Raw genomic sequence first — 20,462 nt, 5'->3', positions numbered from 1 at the left:
AACCGGGAAGGTCTACTGCGCCGTGGCACCAAGTCAGAGGGCGGATTCAGTGCACGAAACAAGTACCATGACAGAGACTCAAACTTGTGACTGATACTGGCGGCTCCATGCCAGTCTCCTCCCCTGGCATAACCCCTGTGTCCTAGTGGAACTGCGGGCTAAAAATGAAACTGCTACAAAATTGTTAGCTATTTATGCAAGGTAGCAACCTTATGTTAATGTTATGTTATGTCAGTGTACCATTTCTAGTCATGTACTCGACCACAACACTGAAACCCATTGGTGAAGTAATCCCCTTGCCCACACAAAACAGTAACCGGGGATTACTGCTGCACTGACAGGTTTCACCGAGCAAGCCTTGCCTGTCTCAATAATTCATCAGAGTTGCTGCCAGCAGTCATTGTGCTATTCCCCTTTACATTGCACTTTCTCATTGATCGTAGAAATGCTGCTAATCCCATCTGTTTGATTGCAAGCCTACCAAAGCTTTGTGTAACTGTCATGTTAGCAGACATTGCTTGCATTTGTAGAGGCCTTCAGTGCTGTTCCCTCTCCTAGTACATAAATAAATAAAATGTTGTGTATTGTACTGCATACCAACCGGTCTCTGTGAATTATTGGTGTTTGTTGAGGAGGCTTTGTAATACTATTTTTATGTTATTGGTTGAGTAAAGAAGGTAAGCTTTGAGTCATTTATAATTATTTCAGTGTGTTAAACAACATTTTTGTACAAATGCAGCTCTATGCCAAGAAAAAGCCACCTTCTGATGAAGATGAAGGTGGAGGGAACTCCAACACAACCCATGGAGGTGGAAGCAGAAGGAGCAAGAATTCATCAGCGAAACCTTGCAGGTGATTGAAATAAATCTTAATGCTTTAATTGTAAAGATGTCATATCTGTATATACCTCATGTCTCTCTCTCTCTCTCTCTCTCTCTCTCTCTCTCTCTCTTGCGTCCGTGGATGACAAGTGGAGCAGTCGCTTGCAACTGGTTTTATTCCTCTGACCCTTCCCTCTTGGAAATAAATTTTTCGGGGTCAGATGATATATGGTTTCCTATTGCATTGCCAAACAGGACATTGTCACAGCACCAAAGTTCTTCCTATTGTCATTTCAGTCCTGTGAAGTTTCCCTGACCCATTCAGAAATAAGAATTTTTGTTTCAGAGCTGTAACAAATCTCATCACCAGCAATAATTTTTCATAAAAATTTAATGTATGGATACTCACAAGTTGCTATTCTTGATGAGACTCGACTCAACTTGACTGTCCTTTTGTTTTGAACCTTTGTCAGAGCATGTGGAACAAACCTTGCACCTTCTGTGTATGCAAATCTTCATGTGGATTCTGAAAACCACTGTATTAGGTGGTCAATACAATTGAGCTTGCGAAACCTGCCATGCTGGGGTCATGTGAGAAAACTGGTTTGGGATCATAAGAAAGGATTTCAAAAGAATTGTTTGAAGTAATTGAGGAACATCCACTGCAGGTGTCCCATGTAATCAAGATGGTATGCCTCATGTCATAATGTTGCATGGTTAACAAAGAAAACATTATGTTGTTGAACCCATGTCACCTCTGCACCATTTACTTATAAAAATTTCCTTTTTGCAGCTCCTACCACATTTGCTCGACTTGAGAAAAATTAAATGACTGCACTTCATCCCTCTTGCAGTTAATTCATTACTCCTGTAAGCTCTTCTGAATCACACTCTTGCATTAAAATCAGCACTTCTGAAATTCTGTCACCTATTCTTGTACTGAATGAGGTGGCACAGAGGTTAACATGTTGGACTTGCGTTTGGGAGGTCATTAGTTCAAATACCTGCCCAGCTAGGCAGTTCAAATACCTGTCCGGCCAGGCAGATTTGGGATTTCTGTGATCTCTGTAAATCGCTTGAGGCAAATGCTGGGGTGCTTTCTTTGAAAGGACATGGCAGATTTCTTTCCCCATCCTTTCATAACAAGAGCTAGTGCTCCATCCCTAATGACCACAATGTAGACAGGATGTTGACAAAAAATGAAATTGACAACAAAAATCCCTGAATTAGGCAAGAAATAGCACAAAGATTGGCGAAAAACACTGAAATTGGTAAAAAATAACAGTGAATTTGGCCATAAAATAAAAACTTTTTCCCTCCTCCCCCTGTCTGTATGTCTAGAGGTTTCATCAGTCTATAAAATCAGCCTTCAAGTGCATTCTTTCATGTGCTGCTCAATTACTCCATGTATGTGGCAATCTGCATTTATCAGATGCAGCTTGAGACACAGCAAACTGGATTAACTCCACTTATTACAATTTCACCCCTTAAATTATTTTATTTTCCTTTCTGTTTTCTGTGATAAATAATGCATATATCATGAGTACTTAAAATTGCTAATTTCTTATCCATACTAGATTTTACTGAACTTCATTATACACAGTATACTCCACAGACTGCAGATGACATTAGTGTAATAGTTCCTGTAGAAACATTGTCTTTAATGAAATATTCTAAATATACAACTCACTACAACAATGTGATCTTCAAAACTTGATCCCACTTGTCTTAGCATGGAAATACCTTAATCGGGAAGCCCTGATTATTCACTTTGCAAGGAACATCCAACTTTTTCTGCAAACTTAGCATTTTAAAAAGTATTCTATATAGATTACTGTGTTATAGAATGTTCGAATCTTAAAATGTGATCCTCTCAGAATTACAGCGTTATAGTTTTGTAGCTCCAATGTTTATGGTTCCAAAAATTATACAGTTTCTAGAAAAAGATGTTAATTTATGAAATATTCAAATTACAAATGGAAAATCCAGGATAGAATGTAACAGTATGGGACTTGAGAGAACCATAAGTATTAAAAAAATATATAGCCTACAACCGTCCAGGGAGTATAAGTAGAATAAGTGTTTTGCTACCAATGATTTTTATTTATATATTACTTATATATGTTTATATACCATGTAAATTTAAAATAATACGCGCACGCTTCCCTCCCCCCCACCCCCCCTCCCCACCACTCGCTCGCGCGCCCACACACACACACACACACACACACACACACACACACACTCTCTATGCCTGGTCAAATGTATTTTAGAGCACCATGTAAAAATTTGAAGTAAATTGGTCAAGAACTTCTTGATATTTTTGCTGACATTGTTCCCTTTTTACCTATTATCGTGTCTTTGTATGTTTTACTTTTTATGCCTATTATGTTAATTTGTGAACTTCTACAGTCAGTGTTTGGCATTCAGTCTTCATGTTGTTAATCAGTTGGTGTTTGGTAATCGTAATACAGTCTTTCAATAAATATTTGAAGTTCTGCTCAGAACAACTTATTTCATTGTTATATCAATGAAAACAATCAGTTTTTGAAAACATATAGTAACTGGATAGATAAAAAATCTACTCACCATGCAGCAACATGAGAACACACATATAAAAGGTATTATGTACATAATACATTTACTTGTTATGCTATTTGTCAATAATATCCTTTGTAGCTTATTGACGTGTGATATTAAATTGAAAACTGTAAATATGAATGAAGTGAAGGTTAATCACACCTGAGTTTTGTCCAATCATGTCCTTAAACTTCCTAATAATCATCAAAAAGTAGTAAAGTGAACAAGAAATTCTACAAGCCTTAAGAGACATTAAGTCCTGAGTCTGAAAAAGTGGTCATTATTTTAGTGCACGACATCCATTGTCTTGGCCGAAAATAAACAAGAAGTTCCAAATACTCAGTATCATAGTGTGGCTATATTTGTCTCCTGTGCTGGATTCAGTGCCAAGGGTTATTTTAGTGGAGTAGAGATAATATAAAGCTTCTTAGAAACAGGATAAAAGCAAGCAAAGCTATAAAGTTAGAGAAAATTTATGAAAATCAACTTAGCTGTTTTGGAATCTCTTCGTTTGATCTAATTTATTTGACAGAGTTTTTCTATTTGTATTCCTATAGTTTTCAAAATGAATATTTCTGTTACATATTGTAATTACCAATTACATCAGTGATTAATGACAAAATTAATTTTGTTGTGTATATTAATAAACTGATCATTTTACTCTGTGCTGTTGTTCAGAAATGAAAATCACACACCATCTTTGACTCTGACTTCTGCTTCAACAAACCACTAAGCAGTCTATGTCCACAGCTTTGTTTCAGATAAAATTACCACCATGTCATCCCTAGTCTAAAGTGATTAAAAAATGTTCTTCCTGACTATCCATCGTGTCCAGTAGCATTCTTAAAGATTAAATTACCTTCTAGCTGCAGGACTCGCTCATTCCTTATACTCTCCCAAAAAAATTGGTTAGAGTAAGTAACTAAGAGAAACACACTTTCCCTAATGCTAATAAACAGTATTTTGGTTACAGAAATATTCATAAGTCACAAAATTCCAAGAGTTTTGGTCAGACTTCTTTTTATCAACTCAGGATATCTTTCAAACTGTGTCAGTTACATGGAGTTTATTAACTAATATTATATTTTTATTTCCCAAAAACCATTCAGAACTTTAGTACATTACAGTATGGATATTTAGGGGACACCGTTATTTATTAATTGTTCTGATTTGTGTTACAGCTATTTTCAAAAAGGCTTCTGCAGATTTCAAAATAAGTGCAGATTTTCCCACGACGTTGCTGTTCCAGAGAAGCCTTCTCCTGAGAACGAAGAGGAGAAACACCTCTTCCAATTGGAGGTGCGCTTTCAGGAAGGTGAATAGTGGGAGATAGGACCAGGGCATGACGCATCACACCAGAATAGCCTGGCTTACACGTTTCTAGGTTATACCACATTTAGTTCTAGTATGTGGCCACATTATGAGTGTATCCGAGGTCTTACTGTAACAAGGTAGAAAAGTTAGTACCTGTCACACCAAAGTAAGCACAACTTGACAAGAAGAAGGGACCGGTTGGTAGGACATGTTGTGAGGGGATCATAAATTTAGCATTGGAAGGCGGCATGGAGGGTAAAAATTGTGGAGGGAGACCAAGAGTTGAATACACTAAGCAGATTCAAAAGGATGTAGGTTGCAGTAAGACTGGGAGATGAGGAAGCTTGCACAGGATAGAGTAGCATAGAGAGTTGCATCAAACCAGTCGCAGGACTGAAGACAACAGCAACAACAACAATAAAACATAAACGAGAGAAAAATATCAAAATAAGACTTTAGTTGCAAAGGAAATGCGCCATTTACAACAGCAAAACACGATGCACACACAAGCATGTGCCAACAACAAAATGTGTCGAGGGCCTCCGTACGAAGTCTATGGTTCTTCTGCTTCGCTGACTACTTGAAGCCAGATTATAACTGGAAAATTTTTTCCTGGTGTGCCCAAGCTGACAGAAACACACATGCACAGAGCACTCTGGGTTGTACTGGGGAGGTGGGCAGTCTCCACGTGACACATGTTTGTTATGTGAGTTTGCCGCTTCCTGTTCGTGTACAGCTCCTCTGTCAAATGAAAACAAAACTGATTTCTGTGGGTGGGAGCTATCAAGTGAATTAAAATACATTCACATAATTATGGAAGGCTTCAGTTTTCTAATTTTATTTCAGTTCCATGTTTTTGGTAGTCAAAGCAATAATTGCCTTGCAGAACAATGAAGTTATTTTTGTCTGTTTAGTAGACATGGTGTATACGACCCGGGAGATCTGTGGAAAACCTGAGAATTTTTTCATCCAGGAGAAAACCGGGAAAAACCCGGGAATTTTTCGTTGTAGTTTTCAGTTAAATTTTTGGGGTTTTGACAGGTAAGAACCGATTCTCTAACAAAGGATATTACTGTACCCACTACTGCAGAATAATACTGCACACATTAAAACACGAACGAGAGAAAAAAATGAAAATAAAACTTAAATTGCAAAGGAAATGTGCCATATAAAACAACACAGTGCAAGTACAAGCATCTGCCAAAAGCAAAATGTGTCAAAGGCTTTAGAAAGACTATGCAATGCTTCATAACAACAAATTGCCTCCGATGAGCGTGACGTCACAACTGTTTACATTAGATACGTTTAAGCAGTTATGAGCGGGCTCATGCACATGCACAGTTGAGTCGCGTATGTGTAATACCTTCTCCCACTTCTGGCTATGGAAATGTGGCTGTTGGCTGTGTAAGCAGCAGTAGCAGCAAATTCATATTCTTGAGGAAAAAAACCTTCTTTTACAAAGCACCTAGAATCCAGCACATGTCGGTTTATCGATTATTCGTAAGATTTTCAAACGCACCCCTGCTGGTTTTTGGACATTTTTGAACACATTCTAAGTTGATTCCCGAATGAATTGTAAGTTGATTTTTGAATGCGTGCCAGGGGAATCCTCGTCGCATCTAGATATGAACTTTCCTGCAGACAAAACGAGGCGGGGCTATACGAGATGATCAGAATAAAGCCAAACTGGTGAATGCCAACTGCTGCTTGTTTATGTGGTTGATTGGTTTGCAAATGTTCAGCTTTGTTATTTACTAGTGAAATTCATAGATTCAGACTACCAGAGTGGAAATAAACGATTAACAGGAATAACAGGTAAGAAAGGTTGGCCAGATCACTACACTAGTAAGGGCCAGTTAGAGACCCCGGCTAGCAGCCACCTAAGTTCCATTCTGGGTGTAGCGCGGAAGGCGCATTTTATGAACACATAATAACGCCTAACTGGAGAATAATCGCTGGATAACTAAACCTGTGATTGTGGCAAGGTTAGTAAAGTTAACCGGAGAATGAGTTTTGACAGTTGTAGGAATAGTTACAGAACTAGTGACGACAAGATTGTTTGTTAGAATGAGGTAGGAGGAGAAACAGGGACTTCACACAAATTATGGAAGAATATGACGATTCCAAATTTATACAAAAAGTTCGTTCTACTACTTTTCGCTCTCGTGCATGAGAAACTGGAGCGTATGAATGAAATGTGAAACTATTTCCTAACACAAAGCTTTTTGATTGTAGTAGGCCAAATAGGTATTTTGTGTTGGTACTTCGTGAATTATATTGTCGTACTATAAAAGTGACCATTTTTGCCGAAACAGTCTCGCTTATTTGGTGTGTGTTACAATTGCTGCAATATTAGAAAGACCTATTTTATTTTATGCAGCACACAGTGACAAAATAGACGTAATCAGATCGAGAAACCACATCAGTCTTGGGTACTCTTTGTATTAACAGCTTTTTCAGTATTAGACGATGACATTTCAATTTTTCATGTAGCAAAACGTTTGACGAACTTCGATGAAGTAATAGTTCTTTCCCGGAAGGGAAAGCACGCCATGTAAAGCTGTAGCAAGATTAGAGAGAGAAATCGCTAGGACCTAAGGATTGAAGAAATGTGTACCGTCTTGCTGTCTCTTGTCTTTACTGGTTTTAGGTATCCTTTATTTAATTTTATGTCACACAGAAGAGCAAGTTATTAGCTAATAGGCAATAAAGAGTCCAGATTTTCTGAAGAGTTCTTGTTCTCCCGGTTACAGATAATCCCATCCAGTATTCAGGATATTAAACCAGCCGACTGGGAGCAGGAGAGGCACTACAGGACATTAATTTCCTCTGTCCTGAAATAGTTTGATGGCATCCATTACAAAATATAGTCGTTTGAGTTCCACAGAGTGAAATACAGTGATGTGCAGTATAAGAATGTTTGAAGAGGCATGGCACTGCACGTCAGCACACTTAAGACCAAATAACATCTCTTACATTTCCTCGAAAATATATGTTTTATGTATTGGACTCTTCAGAAAGATGTGCGCTACAAAATCAACAGATTTTTTTGAAAAGTCTCTCTTTTTTTTTTTACATACTGATGCGCAGAGTAGCTGTTATAGTGGGGGAGGGGGTGGGGGGGAGGGTAGTCTCCACGTGACCCGTGTTTACATTGAGTGATTTTTCTGTTTCCTCTTCGTTTACTGCTCTTCTCACGTCAAATGAAAACAAGACGGATTTCTGTGGTTGGGAGCTATCAAGTGAATTAAAATACATTCAAATAACTATGGAAGGCTGAATTGTGTTACTAGTTTCAGATTTTATTTTGTGTCCTCCTTTCTGACAGTCAAGCATTAATCGTCTTGCAGAACAATAAAGTTATTTTTGCCAGTTTGCTAAAGAAATTTGGCTTTCATTAAGCTTTCCTGCTGAGGCAGTAAATTTATTTGAAACAGTGTTTAATTCCACACTATTGGCTACTTTCAACTGTTTGCTGTATTTCAAATGCATGTTTTTATCTTCTAACATGTATGTAATTAAATCATAATAAAGAATCAAACATGAGATAAAACAGTACTGGTACTCAAAGAAAATTTACATCCCAAAAACCACATTGAAAAACTTATTATCAGATCGAGGCCTGTCATTTGGAGTCTGGACATACGAATGTGCGCTTTAAGGCAAACTATGCATTTTAATATGGTTCACGAAATTCCGACGCTCTTGGAGTATCCTCTGATGTCTTGTTTCTTTTTGACATAATGTAAGAAAGATCTTTCAATGTTTTACACGTACGAACATATGAGCTTCCTACGTCATCATAGCTGCGCAAGCGCGGTGACGCCTCTTAGCTGGCGCTCTCTGGCACCTGCTGAAATGAATCTATTTTTAACAGGTCGCACGAAAATATTGCCATTGTGGTTCGAAAAGCATTATTTTCAAAGTAAATTTCCTTTTACGCAAGATGAACTGTGTGCAAGAATGTACGATGAATTTCTTAAATCGGAGAGCGTTTGCTCTCATTTAAAAATCAACTCTTCGATGACGAGCCTTTTAGAAGAATTTCGAACCTAAAAGATCATATTTGTGTGATGTATCTTAAAGTGTAACATGCGCTAAACAGATCAACATTATATGTAAAAGCTTAGCTTCTCTTGTAGCGTATTAATCTTCGAGAAAAATATTATATGTGAAAGCATTGCTTTTCTTGTAACAACACTATGTATATTAACTTAAACCATTAACTTTTCCTGTTGGTGGAATTCGAATTTATACTTTAGTAATAGGAAAATATGCAGCGTACATGTTGCTGCACATCAAAGATCTTTCCAAAGCATGTTCTTCCCCCCTGAGTTTTGTTCTCTAAAGTGCCGAGAAATTCTAGTCTGCTGTATAAAACCATATCCGTTCAAAGGATTGATAAGTTTTACAGTTCCGACGGAAAGTCTACTGTCACTTAACATGGAAAAAGTGTATTTTCACCCGGGAGAAAATATATTTTAAACCGGGAGATACGGGAAAAATCCCAGATTTTTTTTTCCTTGTCTGCGTATGCACCCTGCTAGAAAAATTTGGCTTTTATTACTGTTTTCCACTGAGGCAGCCAATTTATTTGAAATGAAGTGTTTCAGTCCACAGTATATGCTAGTTCCAAATGTTTGCTGAATTTCAAATGCACATTTTCATCTTCTGGTACATATGGTGTTTTGCCATAATAAAGAACCAAACATGAGATAGTACAGTACTGGTACACTGATAAAATATACACCCTGAAAACCACAATGCAAAGTGTAATATCAGGTTGGGGATCTACTTCATTCTGAATCTGGACACACGAATGTGTACTTAGAGCCAGATTATACATGTTAGTATGGTTTACGAACTTCCTACGCTATCGTAGCTGCACAAGCGCAGTAAAGCCTGTTTTCTGGCAGCTGCTGAAACGAACCTATTTCACACAGGACTAGGCAAAATACTGCGAATGGTGGTTCGAAAATTGTAACTTTCAAACTAAATTTCATTTTACACAAGATGAATTACATTATATGTGAGAATGTGACATGAATTTTATAAATCGCAGAGTGTTTAACTCTCGTTTATGGCATAACATTTTGAGGACCGGTCACTCAGAGGAATTTCGAGGCCAGAAGACCATTTATGTCATTATTTAAATTTTACTGGCTTAAAGCGTAACACATGCAAAAAAGACCAATATTACATGTGAAAGCTTAGCTTCTCTTGTAGCTTATGATCTTCGACATCAATGTTATAAGTGAGAGATTAGCTTTTCTTGTAGCTATACTATTTATATTAATTTAAACCATTAACTTTTCTTATATGTGTGTTTACACTACTGAACAGTGATGTTGCTATTAGCTGACTACATCACGTGTCCTATGCTCTGAATATTGGCTGTCATTGGCTGGCGAGGTCATGCAACAAGAGCTGTGATTCGCTTACAAAAGGGCATGGCAATCTTGATTTCAGTGCTTTGGAAACTAGGTGCCGTGTTTGGTGGAATTCGAATTTACACTTGCATAATTATGAAAATATGCAGCATATCTTAATATGAAAATATGCAGCGTACATGTTGTTGCACATCATCAAAGATCTTTGCAAGACCTCTTTTGCTGGATTTCATTTTCTAAAGTGACGGGGAAGTTCTACGCCGATGATGTGTAAAACATTAACTGTTCAAAGGATTAATAAGTTTTACAGTTCTGTGGGAAAGTATACTGTGACTGAACATGGTAGAAGTGTATTTTCTCGTGGGAAAAAGTGTATTTCCTTGTCTACGTATACACCCTGTAATCAAACTCCGTGCCGGACCGGAGTTAGTCTCCTCACTAAATTCAAAATAAGAATAGTAAACAATGAGCAACACACAACACATAACATTCATTAACAACTACTTCAGAATTGCTTGCAGAAGTTGAAATTGTCGTAAATGAGATCACTCAGGCAAGACCTGTACTGGTGTTCGATACCACGACAGTTCAGAACATCCACCACCTAAAACTGCCACATTCAAGTGTCTGCATTATACCATCTTTTAAATTTAGCTAGCACAGAAATGTGTCTGATACTTTGTGCCTAAGATGCTAGTGGGTCACACAGATATGCTGTTGCATTCCTGCACATTTTATTTTGCAAACATGTTTTTACACACATTATCTTTGCAAATAAGGCTTCGACGAATTGGCTATAATCTCCATATTTGTGTGCAGAAAAAACATCTGTTTCAAACTGTCTCTGATAAAATAGTCTGGATACAATTTCCTATGAGTCAGCATTTATTAGGTAATTTTGCATTTGTAGATTTTGAATCAGAATTCACATCTGTATTCACATTTATTGCAAATATGAATTTGTCGTGCCCCTATGAATAGTACACTAATGATTTAGCTTGCTTCAGAGCTATAGTGTGTGTGCATGTTCACGTACATATGCCCCCCCCCCCCCGCCCCCCCTTTTCCCCCGAAACACGCACGCGAGTGCATGTGCATGTGCGGCTAACATCTTGGAGAATAACAGCAAGAACATGCAGTAGAAATGTGGCACTGTTAAGCTGGTTCTAACTGCAGGCAAAGGGAGTTGATTGCAGTGTACAATCTACTTCTACTTCCATACTCTGCAAACCATTGTGAAGTGAATGGTAGAGGGTACATCCACTTCTTCCCATTTCATTCATGTACAGAGCACGGGAAGAGTGGCTGTTTGAATGCCTCTATGATCCCTGTAGGAGTGACATGTAGATGGTTGAAATATAGTCATAGAGTCATAGTTTACACCATGTTCTCGATGCTTTGTAAGTAGGCTTTCTCAGGGTAGTTTTGATATTTCAGATTCATAAAACTGACCATATCCACATGGTATTTTGACTCTTCCTGGCTTTGTGAGACCTCATGAGTTTTTGGAATATTTGCTGGAGTGTTGAAGACCAAGTTGATTCTATGCCTATTTAGGAACTAGCTAATCTTTCCCATTTACTGAGCCCGGTTACTGAATTGAGATACAGTTCCTGCGATACTGTTATGAAAAAAGTGATTGCAATAGAAATTTATGATAACCTCTCAGTAAAGGTGGTCTTCTACTGTTAAACACATGTTGGGACCCGGCCATTGGGAAGCTGCAGTGGGTGCAACAGTCTTGCAACCAAAATACTATCTTACATGGCATTGGAGTAGGCAGCAGCAACCATACAACAGTTTAACGACTTGACAGGGCAACGAGCTCAGCAGAATTTTGTACAAATGTTCAGTATGTTTCCATGCAGTTCATTAACATTTTCCACTCCAAACCCCTACGCAATGTCTTCCTGTAAGCACACCTCTTTGGACGGAGCCCTTATGTCATACATAACTTTGTTTCCCATGCATTTGTAATGCTGTTTGTTTCATGAGTTGAACAGGTGGCAAAAGTAGTTCATTTACTTTCTGACAGAGGTCACTATGAGTGTGCAGTTTGAGCGTAGGCCACAAACGATTGATTTTCACACACACAATCGTGTAACTTCCAGTTTGGGCCTAGTGCAATTTGCATGTTTGTGTTGCGTGTGTTTTTGTTGGTTCTTCAAGATCAGAGGAGGAAAACTCTGATGGGGATATTGATTGCGAACCTTCAGACATATTTTCTGAAACTTCCAACAGTTCAGTTGTTGATTTATATTATTGAAAAATATCATTGCAGAATAATATGCATGTTACTACAAAAGCAAATATTGCCTCAAATTATTTTGATATTTGGAGTACTGCTGCTTGTCCTGATAAATCGCAAAATGTGGTCTCTGATGTGAGCAACTGGTTAAGAATTGACAACCAGCCTGATGTACCTGTGTTCAATAGTACTAGTGGTGTAACTTTGCAAATGGATGAAAATTGTAGTGAATTTGAATGCTCTTCAGTGTTTTCAACAATGACATGATAAAAGTAATGAAGTTGAAACAAGCAGGTATGCAGGACTAAAAATTTATGAAGTGAAGTGAATAAGTAGTAGTCTGTGAAAAGGAAGTCTATGTGGCAACAACAGTCAGCAGTAAAGATACATGAAATGTACTTGTTTTTCTCTATTATTTTGCATATGAGTGTAGTGAAGTTGCCAAAAATAAGTGACTATTGGTCAAAGGACGCATTTATAAATACTTCATGGGCAAGCAAGGCAGTGAGTAGAGACAGATCTCATTTTGTTTATGTTGCACTTGAACGACAACACGAAATTCGTAAGACTAGGTCAGCTACAACATGATCCAACACACAAAATTAGACCTTTCTTCAGTTCTTTGTCTCAAAGTGTAAGAATAACTTCAAACCACACGTGAAGCAAGTCATTGTATTGAGAAGAAAGTGCGAGTTACGTTTGATGCTACGTTACATTATGTTAGTTGTATTGCGAGGATTCTGCAGTGAGGGATTTTTTAGATTTTGAAAGAAGTTAAATATGTACTCTTTATTTAAGTACATTACAATAAAATGAATTGCCCCTATAAAGTATTGTTGTATTACAGTGCTAATGTTACTTCTAAACTAAGTTATAAAATTAATTTTAAATTTTTCTTTGAAGACTAGTGGTAATCCTAGCTCACTAATTTGAAAAAAAGTATTTATTATTCTCATTATATACATAAAGATATGTAAAGTAATCTATAAGTCATTCCCTTTGAACTCATTATTACCAGTCATGATTTGTTGCTAGTGCACTCTACCATAGTAGTCTACAGTGGCTGCGTGACACAGTCTAAAACAGGCCTCACTTTGTGTGTCCATTTGGCTGGCCAGTTAAATTGTGCAATATTCAGATATGTGGGGCAGTCAGATCTAATACTATTCCTGTAAGTTGAGTTTCTCCAAAAAATGAGTCTGTAAGTCATCAGGAAAGGGAAATATGAAGAATAAGCTATTTTCTTCATGATTCACAACTTTTTGGGCTTGTAACAGAGTTGTAAATTTCTTTAAACAATATTTTGAGAACTTCCTTAGGTGTCTCCCTTAGGAGTTTCCTTCTGTTTGAATTCCAACCAAACTGTGGACTAGACATGCTGTATGCTGCCCTAGCATTTGTTTTCTGGTGCCATCAGAGAATAAATCAGTCTCACAGAAAGTTACAATGAACCAAAATGGTATGCTAAACCACAAGTAATGCTATAAGTAAGGTTGGTTGGTTGGTTGGGGAAAGAGACCAGACAGCATGGTCATCGGTCTATAAGTAAGGTACATGTCAAAAGACAATAACTTTCATCAAAAATGTCTTAATAGGCATTTATGAGAGGAGAGAACGCTGAAATGTTTTCCTGTGTGCCATAAGCAAACTGGTTGCAAGATTCTGGACTAAAGCCTCTGTTCTTATTAATTTAATTATCTATATTAGTTCTAATTATGTACCACTCTGCTCTGTATTTCATCTTTTATTATACTGTCTCAGAAATTCATTGCTTGCACCACAATGCTATTAAAATACATCATGCCAGAATGATTTTCACTCTGCGGTGGTGTGTGCACTGATGTGAAACTTCTTGGCAGATTAAAAATGTATGCCGGTCTGGAACTCGAACCAGAGACGTTTGCCTTTCACAGACAAGTGCACTACCGAGCTGAGCTGCCCAAGCATGACTCATGACCCATGACCCTTTATTCACAGCTTTACTTCCACCAGTGCCTGATCAGCTGCCACTGGCAGAAGTAAAGCTGTGAGTATCATTTGTGAGTCATGCTCGGGTAGCCCAGCTGATTGGAATCCAAACAGTGAGTAACACGTGGAGGAACACTACTAGAGAACTTCTCGAAATGTCGTATACAAAAAATTACAGCTCAACTGCCAACACAAAAAAGTTGTAAACCATCAATTTTTCTGAGAAAGCATTACAATGTAGTTCCTTGTTTTTGAAATCATGTATCTATTGTCAGTTACACAAATTGCTTATAAGTTGCTAATATAATAGATACAGTTGAAATTAAAATGAAAGATAATGGCAGAGTACAGGGTGAAACTCAGACATTACAAGGTTGTAATATGCACTTTCAGCTCAGTCACAGTGTACAGCTTGTTTCCAGGTGGAATTTTTCATTCTGCAATGGAACGTATGCTGTTGTAAAACTTATTGGGTGGATGAAAACTGTATACCAGACTGGGACTTCTAAGGCTAGTGTCAGGGTCTGGCACACAGTTTTAATCTGTCAGAAGGCTTAATATTAGAGCTTAGTTACACATAAGGAATTAGTAGGGGGTAATGTGGAGGCTCTGGAGAGGTCTTAACTGAGAAATGGTAGGTGAGAAATGTGTCACATTATCTGAAGGTTTCTTTCAGGATCTCGGTACCCGCTGGAGCCCGCCCTCGTGTGTCTCAGCACGACATCTACACGCTTTCCATTGACTGCTTCTCTCCGGCTGAGCGGCAAACTGTGTGAGTTGTCCAAGGAACTTGCGCAGTTCCAGGCTCCCTACATCTACAGTCTGGCCCAGGTGCTGGTTGATCAGAGCAGTGATATGATAGAGATGTTAGCAGGTTTGTAACAGATCACTACAACCAAAAATATCTTACAACAAATTTCTACTTATGTAATTCTATTTATGATGTAATAACTGTTTTATAATCCTGACCGGTTTCCAATCAATTCATTTTCTTGTGTGTGTATAGTTTAGCATCCATAAATATTTTCTGGTCAAGTTTTATTTGCTCAACAGTCTGAACTTTACGAAAATAGTAGCCTTTTCCCCATGTCTTCACCCACGTATGTGTTGGTTACACCTCCTCCAACGCATCTTTGTCCACTTCTTCCTCCCTCTGTTCGTCCACCTCATCGCCTCTCCTCTGTCTGTCCACCTCATAGTCCCTCCTCCGTCTATCTATGTCCTCCTCCCTACTCTCTCTGTGTCTTCATCTCCTGTTCCCCTCTCTTTGTCCATTTCCACTATCCCCTCTCCATGACCATATCTTGCTCCCCCTCCCTCTGACCTCATACTCCTCTCCCTCTCTCTTTTGATCTCTGCCTCTTTCTTTTCCTCACGCTTCCCAGTATGCCTGTAGACCTTCCATCTGCGTCATGCATCTCTCCCTCCTCCCCTTTCTCTGTCCATTTCCTTTTGCCCCCTCTCTGTTCATCTCCTCCTGTATTAATCTCAACATGTCCCCAGTTATGCTCATCAGCACGTGTAGCCCGTGCAGTGCAGCTCAATGAAGCAGGCCACTACTATTTCCACAGTATGCCTGTCACATAGGGCAGGCTAGGTATCAGGGCCTTGAAAATCATTTATTTTCCTCTGATGTACTGGCTACTGTGCAAAGCAGGTTAATAAAGTTGGCTGGTACTATTCCAACACAACATGTCTGTCATTCAGGGCAGCCTGCATGTCGGACCTCGGAAAACTGTTTCTTGCCCCCAGGCATGTAGGCTGCCCTGCCAAGCATGTCGATTTAGGAGGGCGATGGTGTTCAGACACGTTTCTGATGTGCAGGGCAGCCTATGAGTTGGAGGGAGGGGGCGGACAAGATTTTGCCTATCTGTCTGCTCCTATAGGAACTAGGTCGTCATAAACCCTGCAGCGCTCGTACTTGTGGAGTCTGCCGTTTCCGTGCCAAATTTGGTTGAAATAGGTCCAGGGTTTTGGGAGGATATCCTGAACACGGCCTGCACAATATTTGTATGAGGCACCTGCTAATCTTACTCAGGTGCAACTTGGGAGAGAGACCATAGCGGCTTGTCAATTTATATGTTGCTTTGCTAAGAAATTGCAAAAGCCAGGAGGTGGAACTGTAGTGTCATCACTGGGGACGCTGATGTTCAGAGAAGCGTGCTGTGGGCTGTACGTGTGCGGACTGGGAAAGCCCATCCGCAAGCTGTGAATCCCAGTGTAAGTGCACAAGCGAGCTGTCAGTATCCAGGCCGTGGGTACAGAGTCTAGCTCATATCTGAGCATGTGCTGATGACATTGCAGTCCCACCTTCTGGTGCCTGTACTTTCATAGCAAATCAGTGTATAAATACGCAAACCGTTACAATTCCCCTCCCTACATCTACATCTGCATCTATACTCTGCAAACAACCGTAAATTGCACAGCAGAGGGTATGTCCCATTGTATCAGTTATTACGGTTTCTTCCCATTGCATTCCTGTATTCAGCTCAGGAAGAATCAGTGTTTAAATACCTCGTGTGTGTTGCAGTTAATCTGATCTCGTTATCACAGGTCCTGTGTGAGCAATAGTATATTCCCAGAATCGTCATTTAAAGCTGGTTCTTGAAACTTTGTAAATAGGCTTTCTCGTAGTAGTTTACATCTATATTCAAGAGTCTGCCAGTTCAGTTCCTCCAGCATCTCTATGACCTCTCCCACGGGTCAAACAAACCTGTGCCCATTCGTGCTGCTTTTCTGTGTATACGTTCAATTTCCCGGTAGTCCTGTATTTTGTTACGGGTCCCACACACTTGAGCAGTATTCTAGAATGGGTTAAATGAGTGATTTGTAAGCAATCTTCTATGAAGACTGATTGCATTTCCCCGGTATTTTACCGATAAATTGAAGTCTACCACCTGCTCTACCCGTGACTGTGCCTATGTGATCATTCCATTTTGTATCCCTACAAAGTGTTACACCGAGGCATTTGTAGGAGTTGGCCAATTCCAACTGCAACTCACTGATATTAGGTTGGTGCATAAGTTTGTATCATTTTTCCGCGTGTTTAGTAAGCACAATAGTCGTACGAAACAGTAATAATTCTCCATCACTATTTACAACAGTCTGCCATTGCTGGGTAACTTTTCGACTCTACGATTGTTGTAAAAATCACACGATTCTGAAATGAAGAACTCCTCGAGCTGTGCTCGGAGCGCATTTTCGTCCAGAAAGGAAGTTACTTGAAGGTTGTTCAGTAGAGAGTGGGAAAGGTGAAAATCTGAGGGTGCAAGATCAAGTGAATAAGGTGGGTGTGTTCTCTCTATCTTTTCTAAAATTGAAATAAAAAGTAAAAGAGTTGAAGGGAATAAAATACAAGTGAAGCCGTAGTTGAGAAGGGATTGAGACAGGAATGTAGCATATTCCAGTAGTTATTCAACCTCTACATTGAGCAAGCAGTAAAGGAAACCAAGGAGAAATTTGGAAAGGAAATTAAAGTTCAGGATGAATAAATAAAATCTTATAGGTTAGCCAGTGACATTGTAGTTTTGTCAGAGACAGGAAATGACATGGAAGAACAGTTGAGTGGAATAGATAGTGTCTTGAAAAGAGATTTAAGGTGAGCATCAACAAAAGTAAAACAGGGTGATGAAATGTAGTCAAATTAAATCGGGCAGTACTGAAGGAATTAGATTACTAAATGAGGCATTACACTTAGTAGATGAGTTCTTCTATGTGGCCAGTAAAATAACTGATGATGATCAAAGTAAGGATAAAGAGCCATAACAAGAAAAGCATCTCTGAAAAGAGGAATTTGCTAACATTTAATATCAATTTAAGTATCAGGTCGTCTTTTTTTGTGTTTATAGATATTTGTCTGAGGTGGAGCCTTATATGGAAGTGAAATGTGGGTGATAAGTAGTTCAGACGAGAAGAAAATGGAAGCTTTCGAATTGTGGTGCTATCCAAGAATGCTGACGATTAGATCTGTCGGTTGCATGACTTATGAGGAAGTAATGAATCAAATTGGGGAAAAGAAATTTTTGACACAACTTGACTAAAAGAAGGGATTAGTCTGATTAAACACTAAGTTTCTTGATGTTATGAGCTATTAATATAGCATGTATAAATCCTCCTAAAATTGTTCCTTTCTGTTGTAAATGAATATGTTTAATTTCCTGGGAAACTTGCGATTTTTGCAGGAAGTTACGAATTCTTCTTAGACCCATTGCAGCCCTTGTTTCCAAAACAGGAAACGTGTGATACAGGGATGAACCCCAGTGAGCAAGGAATGTCAGTAAATGAAAATGGTCTGATTAATGGGGATGGATATCAGAAAACAGATCGTCAGAACAGAGACCTTGCAGCCAGATTGAGGTGAGAGAATTTGCATTCCTTCATTATAAAGTTTGGTGTCTGAAAAACTGTATTTAGGTGGAGTAATTGTTAATAATTCTGTCACTTATCTTGACTTTTTGAGTGTTCTACAGTATTCTCGTACACCATTCAAGAGGTTCATTGTGCCCTAATACTAACTGTGAAGTGTGTAGTGTGCAATTTCAGCAAAATGCTTATTATATTGTGTTCTTAAGTGGGAATCTGCATGTGTTGGTGCCTGAACATGCAATTTTTGTGTACGTTTGCTGCTTTCACTGATGCAATGATTCTATTGGTGGAAAGTTCTCCTTATTGTCTACAAATGCTCTTAAACATGTAAACGTTGTGTGCCAAGTGGTGACTGCTTTAACAAAACTTGGTATGTTTTCTGCTTCGGTCACTTTTTTTCCCAATATTAGTTTGGCATAATGCATGTGGCAACCTGCTGCCATCTTTATATGCCCGTATGTTATTTTTGCAGTAATTTTTGTAATAAACTCCCCTTTCAAGTATGATATTTCTCCTGGATGTGCCAGTTAAGTGCTGAAATGTCACATCTGCTCAGCAAACTTTTATATAATTTAACACTTTTTGAAAAGCACCCAAGTCTCATTTGGGCACTTGCAGTGGTGGCTTAGTGGGACTCGGGTACTGTCTCAAAAGTGTCAGTTTATAACAATATTATGAAAAGGAAAGTTGCCACTCACCGTATAGCGGAGATGCTGAGTTGCAGATAGGCACAACAAAAAGACTGTCACAAATGTTTTTTGTTGCGCCTATCTGCGACTCAGCATCTCTGCTATATAATGAGTGGCAAGTTTCCTTTTCGTAATATCATGACATTGCATCCTGAATTTTCCATTGTTTGTCAGTTTACATCATTCTATGATTTGTATAGTTGCTACAATATGGGAGAAAATTAGAATTAATTTATTGTGGGAGTAAGTAACATGAAACAACAAATGACATCTCAATTACAAAGATGTTTATAATAGAGTGGGTGGGAATTGGTTTAATATTAATAAGTTTTAAAGACTGTGCCATGGATACAGATATTAGTAGGAAGAAACATTTCTTGTGGCAGATGTTATGTGAACTGATTTACATCGTTTCGAAACAAGTACAAATATTTTGCTATTGATGGAATAACAAGTTTCCCTTTAAGATCATTGATCACCCATTCCCTGGCATAACTGAACACGGGTAATCTTATGAGTTTGTATAAAGAATTTGAACAATAATATGGAAAGGATAGATTGCTACTTATCACTCAGGAGCCATTGAGTCGCAAACAGGCACAATAAAACAGAATGGTTGAAGTATTGAGCTTTCGGACTAAAACTTTTGTCAGAAGTAGGAAACTCGCACACTTTCAAACGAGCACATCTCACCCGCACCACCTAGAACTGGAGCAACTGAATCACATTCTCTGGCAGGCTGTGCATTACCTCTCATTGTGCCCTGATATGAGAAATATCCTCCCAACTTTCCTCACCACTACACTCACAGTGGCATCCTTGTCCATCCCTACTCCATCCTTGCTCTTGACCTCTTTCCTCATGGTTAATATGTGTGCAGCAGTCACAGTCTCATCGTGGACATCTCCTACCCAATCAAAGGCAGGGACTCCTGTGAAAGCAGCCATGTGATCTACCGTCTTAGCTGCAACCACTGTGTGGCATTCTAGGCGCCACTGTCTGGAACCGCGAGACCGCTACGGTCGCAGGTTCGAATCCTGCCTCGGGCACGGATGTGTGTGATGTCCTTAGGTTAGTTAGGTTTAAG

At 38.8% G+C, this 20,462-nt stretch overlaps 1 protein-coding gene across 1 annotated transcript in view; it reads left to right on the top strand.

Moving 5' to 3' along the window:
* The window catches only part of LOC124716912 (putative ATP-dependent RNA helicase DHX57), a 232,224-nt gene that overhangs the window by 37,221 nt on the left and 174,541 nt on the right, over positions 1 to 20,462 (top strand). The window contains exons 5-8 of the mRNA XM_047243480.1: positions 740 to 852; positions 4,583 to 4,716; positions 14,998 to 15,195; positions 18,503 to 18,677. Coding sequence (XP_047099436.1) covers positions 740 to 852; positions 4,583 to 4,716; positions 14,998 to 15,195; positions 18,503 to 18,677 — 620 coding nt within the window. The remainder of the gene's footprint in view (positions 1 to 739; positions 853 to 4,582; positions 4,717 to 14,997; positions 15,196 to 18,502; positions 18,678 to 20,462) is intronic.

This window comes from Schistocerca piceifrons, chromosome 9 (assembly GCF_021461385.2).
Source record: "Schistocerca piceifrons isolate TAMUIC-IGC-003096 chromosome 9, iqSchPice1.1, whole genome shotgun sequence".
Classification (NCBI taxonomy): domain Eukaryota; kingdom Metazoa; phylum Arthropoda; class Insecta; order Orthoptera; family Acrididae; genus Schistocerca; species Schistocerca piceifrons.
The sequence above is the reverse complement of the archived record's forward strand: the minus strand, read 5'-3'. Positions and strand labels throughout refer to the sequence as shown.